The sequence below is a fragment of the Leptosomus discolor genome, chromosome 19 (genome assembly GCF_034619465.1).
Source record: "Leptosomus discolor isolate bLepDis1 chromosome 19, bLepDis1.hap2, whole genome shotgun sequence".
Lineage (NCBI taxonomy): Eukaryota > Metazoa > Chordata > Aves > Leptosomiformes > Leptosomidae > Leptosomus > Leptosomus discolor.
In genome coordinates this window covers 9057453-9076519 of record NC_141409.1, presented here as the reverse complement: position 1 = coordinate 9076519, position 19067 = coordinate 9057453, and the positions used below count along the sequence as shown (strand labels likewise).

The window sequence follows — 19067 nt, the reverse complement described above, 5'->3', positions numbered from 1 at the left end:
CCCCATCAGAACAATAGCTTCAATTCTGTTTCTCGTTAAAAACAAAACAAAGCAACACCCTTCCTCTTCCAAACCTGAAATTCATTCAGTTCAATTTCTGTAAAGAAGCAGGCTTTAATTGCATGTTTTCAGGCATTATAAACAGTGAGGAAATGATCTGTAAAGGAATGAATACAGTCAGCTCTCAATTATCCGAGACATATTTGAGGAGAGTTAATAAGGAAGAAGGAAATCATAGATAATACTAAAATAATATAAATTAGACTAAAATATAGGACTTAAATATTTACCTTTGAAGTTCAGGCATAGGATGGAGCTGTAGATTAAAATGGAAAGCACATTCTTCTGTGTTAACCTGCAGTCCAGATAATTCATCCTATTAACTGAGAGTGAACTGTCGATTGTACTGTCATCCCATTTGGTGCTGGAAAACAGGAGAGCAGCTGCAGCGGAGGAGAAACCTGGGCTTTGTCGCCTGCTAAACACAGATTCTGAATGTCAGAGAGAAAAGGAGAACAATCCCATTTTTAACAGCGTGAAATGCACTTTAAATCAAGCACTCTCATAACATTTGAGATAGTATCTCCATGATTTCATTTTGTTCTTTTTTTTCTCAACTATTTCCTCCCCTGCTGTCCAGTTCTGCCATCTCCTCCTGCTATAGCCGTGTGTACCAGAGTCTGGCCAATCTAATTCGCTGGTCTGATCAAGTCATGCTGGAAGGTGTGAATTCAGAAGACAAGGAGATGGTGACAACAGTGAAGGGTGTCATAAAAGCTGTTCTGGATGGAGTCAAGGTACATGAGAGAAATATTGTAAAGTATATTATATGAAGTATATAATGATGTATTTTAGAAGAGATCTAAGTGCAGATAAACTATAAAGATCCTATTCTTGCCTTCAGTAAACTACTGCTTAACTGCTCCATAAGTGAAATGATGCTGCTTGGAGTGCTGATAAAGACTACCACAAATGGTTTGGCTATTAGTGTGCACTTCTGAAATGCTCACCCTGGCATTTGGGTTAATTGGAAGAAGCAATAAATCTTTATTGAGCATTGTGTTAAATTTTCAGCAAGTCATTCCCAGTCTCCCAGTCTCCCATGCAGATTAGAAGACAGAATTTTCATGTTTTCTGTCTAGGGAAAATATAATTGAAATGCTTCCTGTTAGTGTCCACAGAGAATCAAAGACTCCAGCTCCATCTTTTAACATAAATTTCAAGGGATTCATCACTGGTATGTCACCACTTTCAGCAGTTGGATTAGGGTGTGGAGCAGGTGATGAGCTAAGCTCAGTTTTCTGGAGATTAATTTTATGTAACGAATGGAAACGTTTAACAGAAACCTTTGTATCCTTTGTGAGACCTGCTTATAGCATTCCCTCCCTGCCCCACCCAGGGAAAGCTGTTGGCTTTCCTTCTACCTCCCAGTAAGCTTTTTGGTACCTATTACTTCTGTTTCCCAGGCTTGTCTCTGGGCTGACAGCCGCGGAGGCTGTTCATTCAGCCGTCCTACCGCTGCAGGTAAAAGTTTGCTTGACCTGGGCTTAGGGCACCAGCAGAGAGACCATCGTATCTCCTGGGAATCTTATTTTGAAAACTGTAGTGAAAGTTTAAGCCTCTCTCAACAGCAAAGGGGGATGTTTAGATCAAGTACCGAAGGAAAGTTGGGGTAGAGCTGCAGCAGAACTGAATCACTATATCAAGAACAGGCATCTTCCACTGTACTGAAACTCAGCTTAGTTTTTATTAACTGAACACAAAAAATGAAGTGGATCTCCCAAGCTTTGGCCATCACATTTTCAGGATTCTTTATGTGGTGTTTGCATGCTCTGAATATCTCTTTAATGTTACTCAAACACAGATACTAAAATCTATTACTTACCAAGCCTTTTAAACAGATATCTGTGAAACAAAACATTCCCATCACCTAAAGACGACAGATTTTCCAGGATTATTTTGCACAATATGCCCTTTAACTTTAAGCTCCAGATTTGAAAAGTAAAGCCGGTCTTAGATTTGCACAGCAGGACAGAGAAAAAGAGTTTAGCCTAAAGTCTCAGCTGCTGTTAGTGTTGGAATTCAGCAGCAATTTGCAGTACGTGAAAATCTGCGCTGTGGTATCTGAACTGTAGCACCCCAGCAAATAGCGAGACAGTTCACTCTGTTACCGCTTAATGAATCTGCACAGTCCTGGGGAGAGCCCTGTTCTCACCAGATCCAGGACAGAGTTGTGTGGTCTCGTGGCATGAGACTTGAGACACCCCCTGTCCTTTCACTTCAAGCAATATTTAAACGCCCGGAACCTGTTGCTTTCCAGCCTGTGGGAAGGGGGTGGAAGGGCTCGGATGCCTGCTTTGCCCCCGCCGCGAGCCAGCCTAGGCTGGAAGCGATGCAGGCGTGTCCATACAGCGCTAAGCCTGAGCTATGAAACCCCACGGAGCAGCATGGCTGTATCAATCTTTGCTTTGTTGTTAGACCAAAAGTTATTTTGGCCTTCCCATTGGAGCTGGCTACGTCTGGTCAGCGTGGTTAGAGCAGATGTGTGGCTGCCTGGGTAGATGCGAATGTGCCCATCAACAGGGCAGCATTTGGAAGTGGCGTGCACTCCTCCTGCATGGCGAGGAACATGGTTTATTTTAGAAGGGCCAAGCCAGCTTTCAGATCTGGAAGCAGAACTGAGAAGTTGGACACTTCTCTGCTGTGGAGAGCCTTTTTTGTTTTTCTGGCAGATCACACAAGATCCACTTCCACATTTTAGTGCTTACTTCCCCCTTTATTTTCAGAATTGAGCATAAAGGAGTAGCTTGTTGACTTGTGTTATTTGCTGTTTTGACCTCAAGTTTTAGTGGCTTGCTAGGCATATATAAAAAGAAAAAAAAAATCCTTGTTTTCATTACATAACTTCTTAAAAATCCATCTCATTTTGGAATTTCCAGCTTGCTGAAGTAGCATAAGTTTTAGAGAGGCTTTAATTATCTCTAATTATTGCTGCAGGAATCTCTTTACTTGCTGATAAGGAATAGCATAATGTGCATCTGGCTCGGTTGCACGCTGATTACCTCTGTGTGTACCCTAAAGATCTTGGCTTGATTTTCAAATGCTAGTTCTCATTTTGGGCTTAGTAGAGAAGAGAAAAAATCAGGATCCAGGAAATCTCATGATGGTTGTCAAAGTTTGGAGGAAAAAGTGATCTCTCAAGTACTGGCAATCATACATTGTCTTGGTGTCTCTAGCTTGGAAGTGGTTTGGGTTTGATTTTTTCCCAGCCACAATGGTTTGAGTCATTCTATAGATACTTTTGAGCCAAATTTGGTTCTTTTTCTCCCTTCTTGTCACCTACGCTCCCATATGGTAGACAAGCACGTGTCCGTTACGGCTGACAAAATAGGAAAACTGAGCACTTCGGCCCTGAGTGTCAGGGGCTCGTCAGCGCTGCTGCAGCACGCCTGCTGCCACCGCAGTCCGCAGCACTGGCCTTGGTTTGGTTTAAGGTGTTAAACGTGGTGAAGAAGGGTGAGGAAAAGGAGACATTACATTTTCCCTTCCATTGGGAAGGGGATGTTTAAGGAGGATTTTGGCTTTTGGTTTGAATGCCCGTAGATTTTATTTCCGTTATTGTGCTCTTAGACATTGTGCAGAGTCACTGTTCTTGGTGGCGAGTACCCAATAGCCCCACAGGGTCTAGCGCTGAGTCCATTGAAGTGCATGAGATTTCCAGAAACTTCTTCAGCGGTGGAAGCGTGTCCAGAGGGCAGGAAGGTGGCAGTCTGTTGTGTCATCACTCGCTTCTGACGGTGACTCTGAGCGTGGTGCCAGCTGCAGCCAGAAGAGTCAAATGATGTCACTGTATCATTTCCAAACGGTCCAATTTACAGAAAAGCCTGGTTTGGGGTTTGTAGGCTCCCAGGTCCTAGGGTTGTTTTTCCTAGTGATGATCTGTAAACTTTATAGGGGAATTTCTAAAGTCTAAAAGGAATAGAAAGTTTTTAATGAAAAAGTGTTCATCCTGAAAGAGAAGATGAAGCAGAGGAAAGTGCATTTTTTAAAAATGGTTTCTGTTCAGTAACTGGGGACACTAAGCAGAGAAATCTGAGGTCAGTTCAGTGTCCGTGTTACCATCTGTGGTTATTCTGTGATTGAAGGGCCTTAATTATTTTACTTTTCTATATACTGTGTAACGTACATTGCCACAATGGAGTTGATAGATTGTCAAAAACCCTGTTGGTGCATTCTCCTTGTTGGGGGACATGGCCCTCCTTGGAGTGCGAGCCGGCCAGGCTGGTTGGCTCTGGTCAGCTTGGTGCTGTGCTTTTGCTCATCAGGGCACTTCTCGGAACAAGCTGTTCGTTGCCAGAGCTCTTGTCTGTCTGTCACAGACAGGAACATCTTCATAGCATTAGCCTGCATGCACATCTGTTTGTGCTCTCTCTTCCTTCCCCACATGTGGGATTTTCCAGGACAGCTTCTGGAAGACCGAGTGTTTTGTTGTGTTTTTGTTGACATGGTGTACATTATTTTTTGAGCCCAGCCTCACACCAAGAATGTAAGTAGATCAAAACCAAAATCAGATGTGGTGGACACTTGGACTGCATTTGCTGTCCTTTGCACATCCAGTGCAGTACTTTATTCCTCTTGTGCATGTGTTGATCCATGGAAGTTCAGCTTTAAATAGAGCCTTATATAAAAATACGAGAACTAGACTATTTCGCTTCCTCGGAAGGATGATGACGACAACGTTCCAGTTGCAGTTATTGCATTGAGAGAGCAATGACAGTTGTTTCCAAGCTCAACAGACACAGACATGAAGATGATACCACAATGATGACACTGTACTTCAGACTGTTTTTTTTAAAAAAAAAAAACAAAATTAAAAATTGATCCCGTATAGTTTCCTTTGCATAATATGCTGGGAAGCCAATACTGTCAGGGTGCAGTGCCAGTTTTCCAGCCTGCCTGTAAGAGGGCATGTGTTTGTATCTGTGAACAGTAGATCTATTTGTCGGCCTCAGACATCCCTAAAATGTTCTCTCCGTCTTTCTGGCGTGAATGATTGTTGTTTTGACTGCTGGCAGACTTGTCGTTCAGGATTATCTTGCCCTTATCTCTTTATCCAGAGCCTTATCTGCCTATAACAGATACACTACAGTAGTTGCTTGAATGATTAAGATTTCCATTGCTAACATGTTTAAAAGATGGCTTCAGGGGAAACAGGCCTTTTAGTAAAGGTGTTCACTATTTAATTTGTTGTTGGGCATCTTACAGAAAACTTGCTTTTTGAAACAAATACATATTTGTTTATAAAATATAAAGCAATTATTTAAATTTTTTACTGGCTAGGTGAAGTACTCCACTGTGTAAGACTTCTCTGTATTTATATTTATGTGTGTAAAGTCAATTTGCCATTATCTAGGGTGTTGTGGGGACTGGAACACATTTGTGACGATAGAGGAAGCGCAGCAAAAAGACGCCTATGTGGGTTTGTGCAGAATCCCCATAGGGCCAGGGTTTATGAACTTAGTTAAAATACGACCAAGCTACTGCTGGGTGCAGGCTGCTCCTTAGGAGCCGTGCTGCGCCGTTTGCACAGCTCCGTACCAGACTTACGCCCAGCTCAGCTCTCGCCGTGTCTGGGCCATCGTTAATCCATAACCTGGGTAACCAAGAGTTTACTGCAGTCGCATCCCTTTCTGTCCTAGGATGTTTGGGTGCAGCGTTCAGCAAATAACGATTATTCTCTTTGTCTTCTCTCCTCTCCATCCATCAGGAGCTGGTCAGACTCACGATTGAAAAGCAGGAGCATCCCTCTCCCACAAGCCCGGTTAAACCCAGTTTACCAGCATGTAAATCTGACAGGTGGGTGACTGACAAGGGTTTCTTCTGTGTGCAGGACTAATATAGATGGGACAATTTCTGGCTACTGATAGTTGAATTAAAGCATTCAGTTACTCTTCACAGAGGCTAGTGTGGTGTTCTTTATGTAGCCTCATGCATGACAGTGGGATCACTTAAAGAGAATATCCTGTGACAGGGAGATACGAAAATCTGGCAATGAAACATTGCTTGGCCATGACACATGCACATGTATTCTGCATACACAGGGGATTCCACCTGCAGATGCAGTTCTGCCTTCTGCTGTAGGTGTCTCTCATACTGCATATGATTTAAAATATATATTAATCGGTCAGTATGCTGCATTCCAACTGTGTTTTATGATCTACAGTCTGTATTTTGCTTGTTGCAGCCCATCGGAGCTTCCCCTTACAGACCGAGAGATGGAGATCCTCAACAAAACAACTAACATGACTCAATCCAATGAGCTACTGACTGACTCCATGGATGAAGAAGTTGCACCTCCTAAACCCCCTCTGCCTAGCATTCGTGTGGCAGAAAACAGGTAATACTGGCCAGCCAGCTGACAGAAGAATTCCAGTGGCTCTTACTAGCTGCTTGTTTTTTAAACAGTCTTGCAAAATGTGCACAAGAGAGGTCGTGAGGAAGGTTAGTGATGCCTCTGAATTTCCAGTCCTGCAGAGTAATTCTTCCCTGCTCCTGGACTCTGTTTATGACTTTGTGTTCTCTCTGTCTTGTTTTGAGCAGTACCCTTCATTATCTGTGTTTTCCTTTCCTTCTTTTTCTGTGAGGATAGTGCCATGCCCCAAGATCCATGCCTGAGAGGCGTCACATAAATGCCTAAGAACCTAAAAGCTATGTGAATCCTACACTGTACAAGTGTCCTGTGCTGCTGTAGCCAACGTTCAGTTAACCTCAGCTGGCAGTTACCAATGTCCTGCTCATCCAGGTTGTTCTGCATTGCTTATCAGCTTAAGAGTGAAAGGAGCCAATAGTGCGTGAAAAAAATCTTTTACTTGGTTGTTCTTACCCTGTTCTAAGAGTAACCACATGAAAGTTTCTATGTTCTATTTTGAGAAGGAAGAGAAAACCCCCAGTTTGCAGGTTTTTGGTCTGTGTGTATGATGTTTTTCTTTGCTAGTACTGGTGCTAATAGATGGTGTGAAAACTACATGTCATGTGCTAATTTGAAAATGCGGCATCAAGGGGCTGTGGCTGGCAAAAAGAATCACATTTCTATGTATTTTATGAATTCTCATGGGTTATGTAAAAATTTCCTGGTATGTTGTGGGAACAGAGTATGTGCACTCTTGGGAACCTCGCATGCTTGTTGATTACCAGAATTGTGTGTCATTAGAAGCAAAAGCTAAAAGTACAGTGGTTAGAATCTTCATAGTTACTGCTGATGTGTGTATCTGAAACCATTTCGTGCCAAAACGTGGGCCCTCACAGTGTACATGGCGAGAGCAGCACTGCCCGTCTTGTTCCCTGAAGTTCACCAGGAGAGTAAAAGGGCAGAAAAAGAATTTTCCTGGCCTGTAAATTTTTGAAACTTTGAACTTTTTTCAAACCTGGAAGGTTTGAGGAGGAGGGACTTCTGTGAATGGCAGCAATATTTGCATCAACCAAAACATTTAATTTGGATTTTCTCCACTCTTATTAAGAAGTAATTACCGTGCTAATTAGCTCCATTAAAAATAATTTTTAAAACAGCGATTGTTTTTGTTTGAGAAATACCAACTCTTTTCCAACCTTAAAAAATAAATTACTGAACAGGACCTTGCCTGTGTGAGTAATCTTAAATTGATATATCTTAGTGGATACACTTTGCTGAATGGCTTCTAGCCAGCTCTGGACAAGAACCTGAGAGCTTTGAGCCTGGCAAGTCAAAGGCTTTCTGAAAAACAAGCTCATGAAGCTTCTAAAAGTCTTTTTGCTGGAAAAGTAATGGAAACGCCAATGCCTGTTGTGTCTTGCAGCCCTCCACCAGCATTGCCCCCTAAAAAACGGCAGTCGGCACCTTCCCCAACCAGAGTGGCGGTTGTGGCCCCCATCAGTCGAGCCACCAGTGGGTCCAGTTTACCTGTTGGAATCAACAGACAGGTAATGGCGTAACGCCTTTGTGAAAGCCAAGGGAAACATGCTGTGAGCTGCAGCGAAAGCTCAAAGAACTGCCACGCCACTGCCCGCACGCCTGTGCTCATCCCGAACAGCCCTGTACGGGAGGGTGCTGGAGCAGGAGTGTTAGTGGCAGGAACATAAGTATAATAAATAATACGACCAGCTTAATTTTTTTTTATAGTATTGTTGGATTTAATTAACAAATTGCTACGAACTTTGTCGCCTTGAGCTGCAGCAGAGTGTGACGATGTGAGCCGTTGAGTGTTGCCTTGTCAAACAGATCAGGGTACGGAGCGGCTGGCTGAGCTTACCGAGATCGCTCCGAGGTTTACTTAACAGGCCAGGGGAGCACGTGGCATATTGAGATCAGAAGTCTGTCTTCATCCAGTCACAATTTAAAACAACTTTTAACCCAAGCAGTAGTTTCAGCAACTGCTCTGACCACTGCTGGTGCTTTGGGGAAACTTGAAAATTTTCTGGTAGAAAAATGGAAAACTTGGGACTATGTGTGTTAATCATATTCCATCGTTTGTGCTAGTCTGGGGTTTATGAGGTTGTAAATGGCTGGGTTTGCTTTACACATTCAGGAACTTACTAGCTCAGCAGTGAGGACCTCAATCATATTAAATTGCACCAAAATCAAATCTTGTCCTCATCCCCAAAGCCTCAGCTCTGGCTTAGGGAGCCTCTGTCTGACACAGGTAAAGCTGTGGCAGTTCTTCAGTTACTAGTACAATCACTGCAGTTGTTTTGCAGGAGTGGGAATACTTCGGGGGTTCACTCGCAGGTTGATAAACCGGAGGTAATTTCCAAAATAGAAATGTAGTCATAGGCACAGAAAGTTGTATCTAACCGTAGCTTATTTTCCCTTTGCATGCACCTAAGCTAACCAAATATTTGCTAAAGCCCCAGTTATTTAGTGAGAAATCTTGCAGTGTGGTTACCTAGTATCAGTGTCTTGACAAGCAGTCGTCAGATGTGTGTAGCAGTGAGGAACTGAGTCCTTTTCTCCGTGTCTGAGAAGTCCAGTGTGGGTCACAGCACACGCTGCCTGGAAGCAAGAACACAGAGAGCTCCCTGGCATGGGCATTTTACTAAATCGGGGGTTTTCTGTGCTCCTGATGAGCTTGTCTAAGTAGAGAGGACTAGCAGCACTGATCCTCTTTCCTCCTGGTTTTCTTAACACAACTGTGAGGTGTTTGCTCCTCGAGCTGCATCTTGCTTGCTAGAAAGCTGCCAAGAGTGATGGTGATTTGATTTTTTTGCTTAAGGATTTTGATGTTGACTGCTATGCCCAGAGAAGGTTGTCGGGTGGAAGCCACTCGTATGGGGGGGAATCTCCTCGCCTCTCGCCATGCAGCAGCATCGGCAAACTCAGCAAGTCTGACGAGCAGCTCTCTTCTCTGGACCGGGACAGTGGTCAGTGCTCCCGCAACACAAGCTGTGAAACGTTAGGTAAGCGGGGCGTTGTCCAGGGCTGCTGGAGGAGCCCCCTTCACTCTCGTTTGGGAGCTGTCATAGCTGTGAGGCAGAAGTAAATGGATTGCGCTTGCAGCTGCCATCTTGTAACCGCCGGAGGCGGTTCTGTGCAGCGTTCTATTCTGTTGGATAGGAAAAAGCCCAGGGGAATGTGTTTCCCTAGCTATAGATGATGGTGTTCAAACTCGATTCAGCTCTCAAGTGGAATGTTTTGTTGATTTCAGCCATGTCTGCAGAAATGACAGTCCTGGTAGACTAAAGTGATGCTGTTTCTACGTACTGGGAAAGAAAATAAAAATTTAAATATGAAACATAAATAATCTCTGCAATGATCTACCTATTGAATTTTTGTTATTTGTTTGCTAGCGTAAAGAAATAATGATAAGGCTGGACGTTACAGCAGGTGTAGCAAGATGGTCCCTGTGCAAGGAAGTACCACTCTGAGTAAATGAACTGATTAATTAACTGATGGAGTGGGAGGGGCAGAACTGAGAAGGGCTAAACAATAAAAGAGAGAAACTAATGCATCATTCTCCCCTCTGTTTAACCAGATCAATCAGATCACTATGATCCGGACTATGAATTCCTGCAGCAGGACCTTTCCAACACCGATCAGATACCTCAGCAGGTGCCAGGTATCCTCAGCCCATTGCCAGAGTCCTTGGGTGAGTCTGGCTCACCTTTCCATGGACATACTTTCCAGCTCCCGCAGGGCAGCTCTCCTCCACTGGAATTCTGCAGCCTCTCGGGAGCAGCGCAGCCAACAGAGACTCCTCCAGCTTTACCAGAAAAGAAGAGGAGGAGCGCAGCCTCTCAGACTTCAGACAACTCAGGCTGCAGGGTGTCCTATGAGAGGCACCCTTCCCAATACGATAACATCTCCGAGGATGACATGCAGAATGCAGCGTCTGTCCCATCAGTACCCTTCACCCCGTTTGCTGCTGTTTTGCCTTTCCAGCAGGGAAACTCTTCAGCACCAGTTGAATTCATTGCTGACTTCGCTGCTCCAGATTCTAACAGTGACCCAGAGAAGCCACCACCTCTGCCAGAGAAGAAAAACAAACACAGTAAGCAAGTTCTTGTGTTCGGGTTTTATTTTTACCTTTCGCTTTCTGTGCGGTTGTCGTGCTTCTGATGACCACTGAGGTAATGCCCTTGCTTATGTGAGGCTGAGTGTCAAAATCAGTTAGGCAGTGTCGAAGGCGTGGAAGGGAAGCGTCAGTCCTTTGATGGGCAGGGAGTGACTCTTGGAGCCAGGAGCAATCTAGGCCCAGGGCAGCTGTCATCATGCAACACCTTTATTACTATAGTGAGACCATTGTACTTCTCTGTTTACCTGAAGTGCGAATCTCCGAGGCACTGTCTTGCAGATCTTCCTGGTTTATCCTCCCTTTTTATGTCCATTCCTTCCCCCCTGCCCCCATTTTATGAATGTTTTCCCACTGCAGAAAAGAATTGGGTACTCTCCAAGAGCTCGGAGAATGGGCTGCTTTTCTCTCCAAACCCAAGCATCACCAGAGCAGTTATTTGGCGATAGGAACATAGTCACCCACATAGCTGTGCAAGGCAACGCTGTTAACCTCCTGTCCAGTACTGCTGTTTTGCTACGGGATCTCATTTCCTTTGGATGCCTAAGAATTTCCCACATCGTTAAAATGAGCAGCGTCTAAATGCGGAGGCTCGCCATCCCCAGCCAGACTCCTGGCACACCGGTACTGACTGCGGCTCAAGCTCATGTCCTTATTCCCATTTCCTTAATGGCTGAAAACATGCAAAACCCCTTGCCAAAAAAGCGGCCGTACTGATCTGCCAAGGAAGGCCGTGGACTACACAGTGAGATCCAGCAGATGTTATTTTACTAGTCACTGGCTTGCTTTGCAGTTGTATGCTGCGTGAGGGGGTAGGGTATGCAAGATCCGGATCAACAGCCTTACGTTGTGTGGCTGGCAGGGCAAGTGAAGAGCTGATTCGAAAGCGCTGAGCTGGCCTTCTGACTCATTTCTGCAGTTTATAGTCTTTTCACTGAGAATAAGGTGGAAGTGAGATCCGTGTGTCGTGCAGCATGGTCAGTATTCTGACCGTTCTCATGGTAGTGTACTGTGCCAGTCACTTTTTAAAAGAAGTGCATTGCCTGAAAGCATTTCCGTTATCCCTAAGTGACCAGTCCCCATTTGTAACCCTCTGGGATTTTACTCAGAGCACAAGGTTTGATCCACCTGAAAGGGAGGGTCATCTGGTAGCTTAGTGTCCCCGTGCACAGGAAATCACTTTTGTCCCACTCTGGTAAGCAAGTAGCTAAAAGATACTGAAAGCAGCTAAAAACGAGCTGAGATGTTTGTTTGTAGACAGAGGAAAGGAAATAAATGCTGGCACAGGGCATAGCCAAGGTTGTTTGTTATGGCTCCTGCTGTTCAAAACACTCGCCCGCAGTACCAGCTGTAAGGGGGCGTGATACAGAGCCTCCTTACTGTAGGATCAGGTCCTGTTAGTAACGAGGGCTGGAGCCAGGTGGTTTTACACCACGCGGACTGGGAAATGCACCTCAGTACACGTCGGCAGCTTTAGTAGGGGGAGACGCCTGGGTGAATCTTGGGTAAGAGGCAATTTGACAGTTGAAAGAGAGACGTGGGCTTGTTTGCTTTTGTCTTTGTTTTCTGTTATCATGTGAGATGTCAAGGAGTTACTTAAACAATTTTAAAAGCTATCTTCTCCATTACTGCCCCTGCACACTTTTAACCTCAATACCAAGGCCTTGTATCTGAATTTTATGTTAGAATAGAGATAATTGTCATCTCTACTCTGGCACTATTAGAAGTTCTTGGAGTATCGATCAGATTGCATTGTTAGGAAAGGTAGAAGCTGTTACCTAATGTGTTGTCAGCTCTGATGGTTTGATAAAGCATCTTTGCTGCAAAGCTTGTGGTAGTATTTGGGCTGGTATCTGGTTGCGGCGGATTTTTTAATTGCATTCGTGTGACACTGAGAACTTGTTTTAGATTGTCTTTACTCCACAGTGTATCACACCACAGATCTGTGGTTGTTAGTTTTACTTTTATTTTCAACATTAAAAGGGCAGTAAAACATTACTCAGGCTGTATGGTAGCACCCAGGATTTTTTTGCCTGGAGGCTGATGCATGTAGATACTCTTGTGTAATCACATAGGTGAGGCAGTGCTGCTTCCACAACCCCAACAAACTCCTGGGATCCAGAGGAGATGCATGAATTTATTAAAAAGATCTAGAGCTCGCACAGATGGGACTTGGTTGTAGTCCCTTTGTTGTGGGTCATCTTTTGGTAGCTGGCAGGAAATGTTGCAGCAGAGACTTTGATGGTCTTTTTATTGCTAATATACAGCAAATCCTGCTTGAGTTAACCATGTGTATTGCTGTGAGCTGTGCTCAGAGGGACCTCCAAGAGTTGACTTCTCTATAATTTAAACAGAGGAGTGATGATAAGCCTTTTAGTCTGGCATGAATTATTGTTATTTTACTGTGCTGTAAGGGTACATGTTACTGTGCTAAGAGCAAATTACTCCAGACTTCTGCTTGAGCACCAGCATCGTGCTCCTGCTGTACAAGACGCAGACATGGAGCAGCTTCTGCCATGAGGAGCCCAGAGTCAGAAATAACGAGATCCTCCCCGCAAACAGCTTGGAAACTAGTAGCGAGGCACTTACTCATGTTTCCCTCCCTGTCAGTGGGAACAAAACGCAGCCTGGTGCCCCGTAAGCAGCTGGTTTTTAACTGCAGGAACCATGCTGAGGGCAGGCTGGGCTTAGCCAGCGGATAATGCGAACTCTTTGAAAAACAGCTCTCCTCCCAGAGGTGACAGCAAAGACTGGCTTATTTGACCTTGACTTCTCCAGTGAGTTGATGTGTGATATAGCTTAAGAATTTCCATGATTTTGGCTCTTGCCCATGCACACAAATCTGTTGCGCTTGTGCGGGGCCAGTTGTAACGCAGGCTGCTGACGCAGCGCCAGGAGTCAGGCTAGACCTTCAGCGAGTCCTCCACGTCGGATACTACTATGCCTTCCCTATATTGCAGATGTGCCTTATTGCTGATAATCTAGGAATTCCTTGCAGACTCCAACAACCACTGGTCCGAGGGTATTTTGCTGACAAGAGGTCGCTTGCTGCTTTCTCTCCTCTCCCACAACCGAGCGCTGCTTCCAGCACCGGTAGCTGCTCACGCCGGCTGCACAGCAAGGTGGCTCAGGTGGTGCGCTCTGAGCAATACCTGCAACTTCTGCCATGTGGGCAGAACTGCTGCGTGCTAGAAATCCCTGAGCAGCTTTAGCTCCTTCAGAAATGACAGCCAAGGCACTGCAAGCAGATTGCTGGGAAGGTGTTCCGAGCCTCAGTCTGAGATTTTATGGGGGTTTTATTTCAAATATTTTCTGCCTGGGTTCGGAACTGACATAAGCTGGACATGTGGTGGGAGAGGTTTCTCTCTCACACATCCCTTCTCTCCCGGGGTGCTGCCTTGAGACTATGTCACTCCACCCCGGCTGCTCACCGTGGAGGTTGCAGCCCCCATCCCTCCCTCTGCACAGAGTCGCTGCAGGGCGTGCAGCCTGATCTGAGCTGGTGATGTAATTTCCCATCTGCTTTTTAAATTTCTGCCTTGTTAAAAACCACAGCAGAGAGGGGAAGGGATGGAGGGAGAGAAGACCCTTTGCAAACAGCAGTCTCGGGAGTGGTTCTGCTCCCTTACTCTCCTGTTCAAGATTGGCAGCATTTTAATGATGCCTGTTTTAATTTGCCCTCTGCAGTCTCTACTCCTGAGACAGGTTTGTATTTCACCATCTCAATTGTTTTTCACTTCACTTAAAAATGGAGAAGACAAAGTAGAAGCAGAGACATGCTCACCTGGCCTGGACTAGTTGTAACAAGCAAGGCAGGGGAGCTGCCATGACGATGGGATGCATTAGCCTCATAAAGAGCTGCGATAAAAGAGCTCTTCATTATTCCCTTGCAGATTGAGTTAAGGCTCTCAACAGCATTCAGGCTTACTACCTTGAGTCACAGTAATTGAATTTTATGCAAGTGTCTGATGTGATACCCTTTTCACCAACACTTCCCGAGTTGTAGCATCATACAGACATCTGAACCCAGGATCTCACAGCTGTTGGTCCTGAGTATTGTCTTCAGATCTGGATGTTAAGTGAAGCACTGTTTTTGTTGGTAACTCCGCATAAAAGGGTTGGTCTGAATTTAGCAGTGTCTGCTGCATTATATCAGGACGGCCAAGCCTGACTTCTTGGCTTTTGTCCTACTCAGTTGATGAGCTCTCAAAATGTGGTCTTTTCCCTCAAGCTTTTGTCCTCTACATTTCTCCAAGGAGTCTTGATCCTTAGTTCAGTTTTGCTGCTAGAGAAATATCTTTTGTAAGCCTTCATTAGATCTTACCTTCTAAAGTTGTTCTATGACACCAAGGCATTTTTCAGGGCACAGGTATTAATAGGAGTACCTTAGTGGCTGAATTGCTGATATCTGAAAACAGTATTTTAGCAATTCTGTATTTTTTATGCCGAGACTCCCTCACTATGATTTCAAATACAAGCATATTGCCAGAACGTGCTTCTTTTCACTGTTAGGACTTAGGATGAAATTCATGTGCATGAGCAAATTTGATCTTGGCTTTAACATGAGTGTCAACACCAGCAGATGAGCAGGCACAAACGCACGCCAACATGCATGTGCGTGCAGTTTGAAACCCCTGTCACGCTCCCTTCAAGAAGGAGAGGTCTGAACCAGCAAGGGTGGTGACTTACATCTGTGAAGTGGTGCTGGGAAGGGAGGCGGGTGGCTGGGGGAGGAAGCGGAGCAAGGCTCAGGTAGCAGCGGGTGTTGGAGGTCAGAATTTCAGCAGCCTTGGCAGAGCTGTGCAGGAGCTGGCAGTACTGCAGGACGCGAACAGGTTGTCCACTGGCAGGACCCTGTGGGGTCACAGGATGGGGACAGCAGGTGTTACCGGTCGGGATTGAAATCCAGCACCTGAGGTTTCCTGCGCTCCGGTTGCCGTGACCTTTTTTTTTTTTTTTTTCCCTTCTCTTTATTCTATTTTTTGGAGGAGGGATACCATTCTGTGGGAAGGGGCAGCTGTGTTAGCTCCATTTCTAAATGGAGTTTAAAATATTGGAGGAAATCTGAAAAAAAGGGGGCAAAAAAACAGGTGCAAAGCAACTCCTTCCTGCCGGCCCATTTGCACGGCTGCATCCTGTTTGGGATAGGCTGGCCCGTAGATCTGCATTGGCAGGTGAACAGAGGGCTTTGCCTTGCAGCTAGTGTGGGAACCGGCTTCACGATGTGCAAATACTGCATTGTGGTCGTTGTATTTATAGCTTTCACTGAAGTCGTCCATTCATTTCAGCTGTACAACTGAAATGCCAGCAGAAGCTGAATAATTGCCACCTAATGACCAGATTTACAAAAACTGACAACTGCTTGTTTATCAGGAGGAAGGGAGGAATGATCACAGAGTATCTTGTGCATGACAGCATATCTACAAAAAGGCCTTCGTTAGTCCTTTTTATGACCCTTAAATACATCTATTGCTCCTGTTCTCAGGTATATAGAAGAGTTCTTTATTTGTGTTACATTTATTGAATACGCTCCTGATCCTTATTAATTCTGGAGGTTTGTTGTAGTCTTTACAACACTGGGTGTCATTCTCCCCCGCCAACAGTAAAATACTGCAGCAGTAACTAATCCTCTGTCAGAGCTGCATAGGCAGACCTGAGTGGGGTTTTTTCATACATTTTGGAAGGATATTGTACAGATGGAAAGGTCCTCTAAATGGCGTTTGATCCCATTTAATATTTCCGTTGAAACACATCTCAGAAAAGCTTTTGAGTCATTTGAAGAACTGGAGATGATACACTTTAAAAAGGGATGGAAGCAAAGGGTGTTGGATTTGAGCTAAGGGGGTAGGAAGGCGTGGTCAGAGGCACTTTTAGAAGGTAAGTATCTGGTGCCAGCATTGCCAGTGGCGTATAAATGGCCGAGGGAGAGGTACATCCAGCCTTGCAGGTAGGTGTTCTCCGGTAACAGTTTTATCAGCTTGCTAGAATAGAGCTGTAAGCCTCTGCGTTCCTGAAATCTTGCTGACTAAAGATACAAGACTTACTATAGGCACAGGAATTACAGATTTATTGTCAAGGTTGTATCTTTGTACCAGATGATTTGTGCCTCCTAGAAAGCAGACTGAAGGTACTTTACTTTTTGGTGACTTTGGGCATTAGCTGTTGAGAAATATTGTCAAAATTGCCATGGGTTACATGAGGAAGGGATTTGGGCTAAGCATCCGTGAATCAGACTTATCAAGTAGCTGTTTGGAGACCTGGCTGGTTCCTTAAACTGTTGTCAGATGTGTTTGTGGCCTGTAATTACGTTTGTTGTGCGCTGGCTTGCAGGACGGGATATTCAGATCCTTTCCTGCAAGGTGGATGGCAACCGACGGTGAGCTACCTGTGACCACGGTGCGGGTGCCTCACTGCTCCCAGCCTGCAGCAGAGCCCGACTGCCAGTGACATGGCCTTCCCCTTTATTTTATTTTGAGAACGAGCACCCTGCCTGCTTGCGGCAGCGGCAGCATGCAGCGCGGGGAAAGTGAGCGTGACCTTTCTTTGCATTGCAGTGATGGCGTATATGCAGTTTGTGGAAGACTACTCAGAGCCACAACCGTCCATGTTCTACCAGACCCCTCAGAACGAGCACATCTACCAGCAGAAGAACAAGCACCTCATGGAAGTCTATGGGTTCAATGACTCCTTTATCAGCTTAGACCCCTCCCAAGATCTGGCACCTCCTCCTGCTCTCCCACCGAAACAGCGGCAGCTGGTGAGTGACATCTGTGGTGCCCTCCCCGGCAGGGCACACCAGCCTCCCAGGAACAGCTCTGTTCTTGCTACTCCTGTTCCTGACAGGCTGCGGTGGTGGGAGGATGTCTCGTTGGTGTTACCACATCATGCTCCTTGTCATCTTGTTAACATGTTTTTAGGCATTTTGCATCACCTACTTAAAGCTCCTTTTTATCCCCTTGTTCAGACTGTTCCCCATAAGCTCTGAAAGTCCTAAAATGCCCTAAAAATGAAACGTTAGTCTTCCACATGGCATGGCTGAATCTGTGCCAGACTACAGGCTTGTGTAATGACAGCGGCTTTGAAGATTTTGACACGCTGGGCAACACAATTTTCAAGAGATTGCTGCACTGTTGTTCCCAATGCTGTTTTGAAACTGTTGTCAAGGATGCCACTAATAATAACCGTTTAAACATAATAACTGCTTTTATGGCTCCGTCTTTGCCAGAGCCACAGAACTTTGGTATAGCCATTATTTAACTCATGCGTGTTTTCTCCACGTTAGTCCCCTTGTGTGGTTCAGGATTTTACCTGTTTTTCAGTGCTCTGCTGACCCTCCCAGCACAAAAAGGCACATCTACACGTGCGTGTGTGTTGTGTTTAACAGTACAGCGAGTGCCGTTTTCCGCGGGGGGGATGAAATCCTGGCCTCAGTGGTGGCAGCAGCAGTTTTGTTTCCAGCCTCAGCAGAGCTGGGATTTTGTCCTATTTCTTTTTAACGGTCTTCCTTTCTTTTATCTTTTTGAAAGAGCCCAAACCTTAGGGGGGTTTATTTATATTAATTATCTGATTTGCTCTCTTAAAAAAAAAAAGCATCTTTTCTGTTGGTGTAGCTAACTTAAGTTGGCCATGGCTTTAACAAAACAGGAAGAAATGTGGGAACAGAGCCATGGTCTTGCCATCATGAGGGTGACTGTCGCAATATTTCTTTGTATCATCTATGCTAAAGTTTGACTGTCCCACGGTGTTACTTTTTAATCAAATGGAAAAAGCAGCCGAGAACTCTGATTTGGGGATTTGCATAACTACATTCCCGTGATGCAGGTAGGAGTTCTAAAAAGATAAAGTAACATTTCCAGCTAAGCTAAACTGGGTGTTTTGCATGCGATGAGACCTTAAATGCCAGTGTCCCGTCTGCTTTGCAGGGATGCTGAAAAGTCTACAGGACTCCTCTCTGAAGGATCAGGCAGCTCTCCAGAGTCTGTCACTTGTACCTTGTAGTCCCTTGCCCTACCTCCTCCTCTTAGAGGTGGCTACACTCTAGTGATGGTTTCCAGTGGTGACTTGGTCTACACGGTCATGAGAGGGTGTGTAAAGCACAGATTTACTGTAGCATTGTGCAGGAGGGAAATTCTGCGCCTTTTCTGAATTTGTCGGCTGAAGCAAAGCTTTTCTTCGCTGCCCTTTAATCATTATCTGGGCAGTCGAGATGTCAGTGATTTGCCTGGTAGGCATGCTTGTCGTTTTGCAAGCTGATGCCATCAAGGTGTTGCTTGCAGTTCCCCTGAAGCAAAGGTTTCTTCAGGTGCAGCCTCCCACCTTTACCTTCATCTCTCTGTTGGGGAAGTGGTGCAAGCAGACGATGGCTTATTCAATAATCACTGTAAAAGCCACCAGACTCTTGTTCCTCTGCTCCTGCTGCCCTGAGAGTTTCTGAAATAGCAAATCACGTGGGCATCAGCTGTTCTGGCAGTAGGCAAGTTTTACTGGATGGACTCCTCTATAAAATAATAACGAGGACGTCCTTTC

The 19067-nt window shown here is 45.1% G+C and overlaps 1 protein-coding gene across 1 annotated transcript in view; it reads left to right on the top strand.

The window, feature by feature from the left end:
• The window catches only part of RAPGEF1 (Rap guanine nucleotide exchange factor 1), an 85149-nt gene that overhangs the window by 40117 nt on the left and 25965 nt on the right, over nt 1-19067 (top strand). The window contains exons 4-10 of the mRNA XM_086475582.1: nt 641-797; nt 5768-5856; nt 6245-6397; nt 7833-7956; nt 9246-9429; nt 10005-10520; nt 17096-17298. Of these exons, the coding sequence (XP_086331708.1) occupies nt 641-797; nt 5768-5856; nt 6245-6397; nt 7833-7956; nt 9246-9429; nt 10005-10520; nt 17096-17298 (1426 nt within the window). The remainder of the gene's footprint in view (nt 1-640; nt 798-5767; nt 5857-6244; nt 6398-7832; nt 7957-9245; nt 9430-10004; nt 10521-17095; nt 17299-19067) is intronic.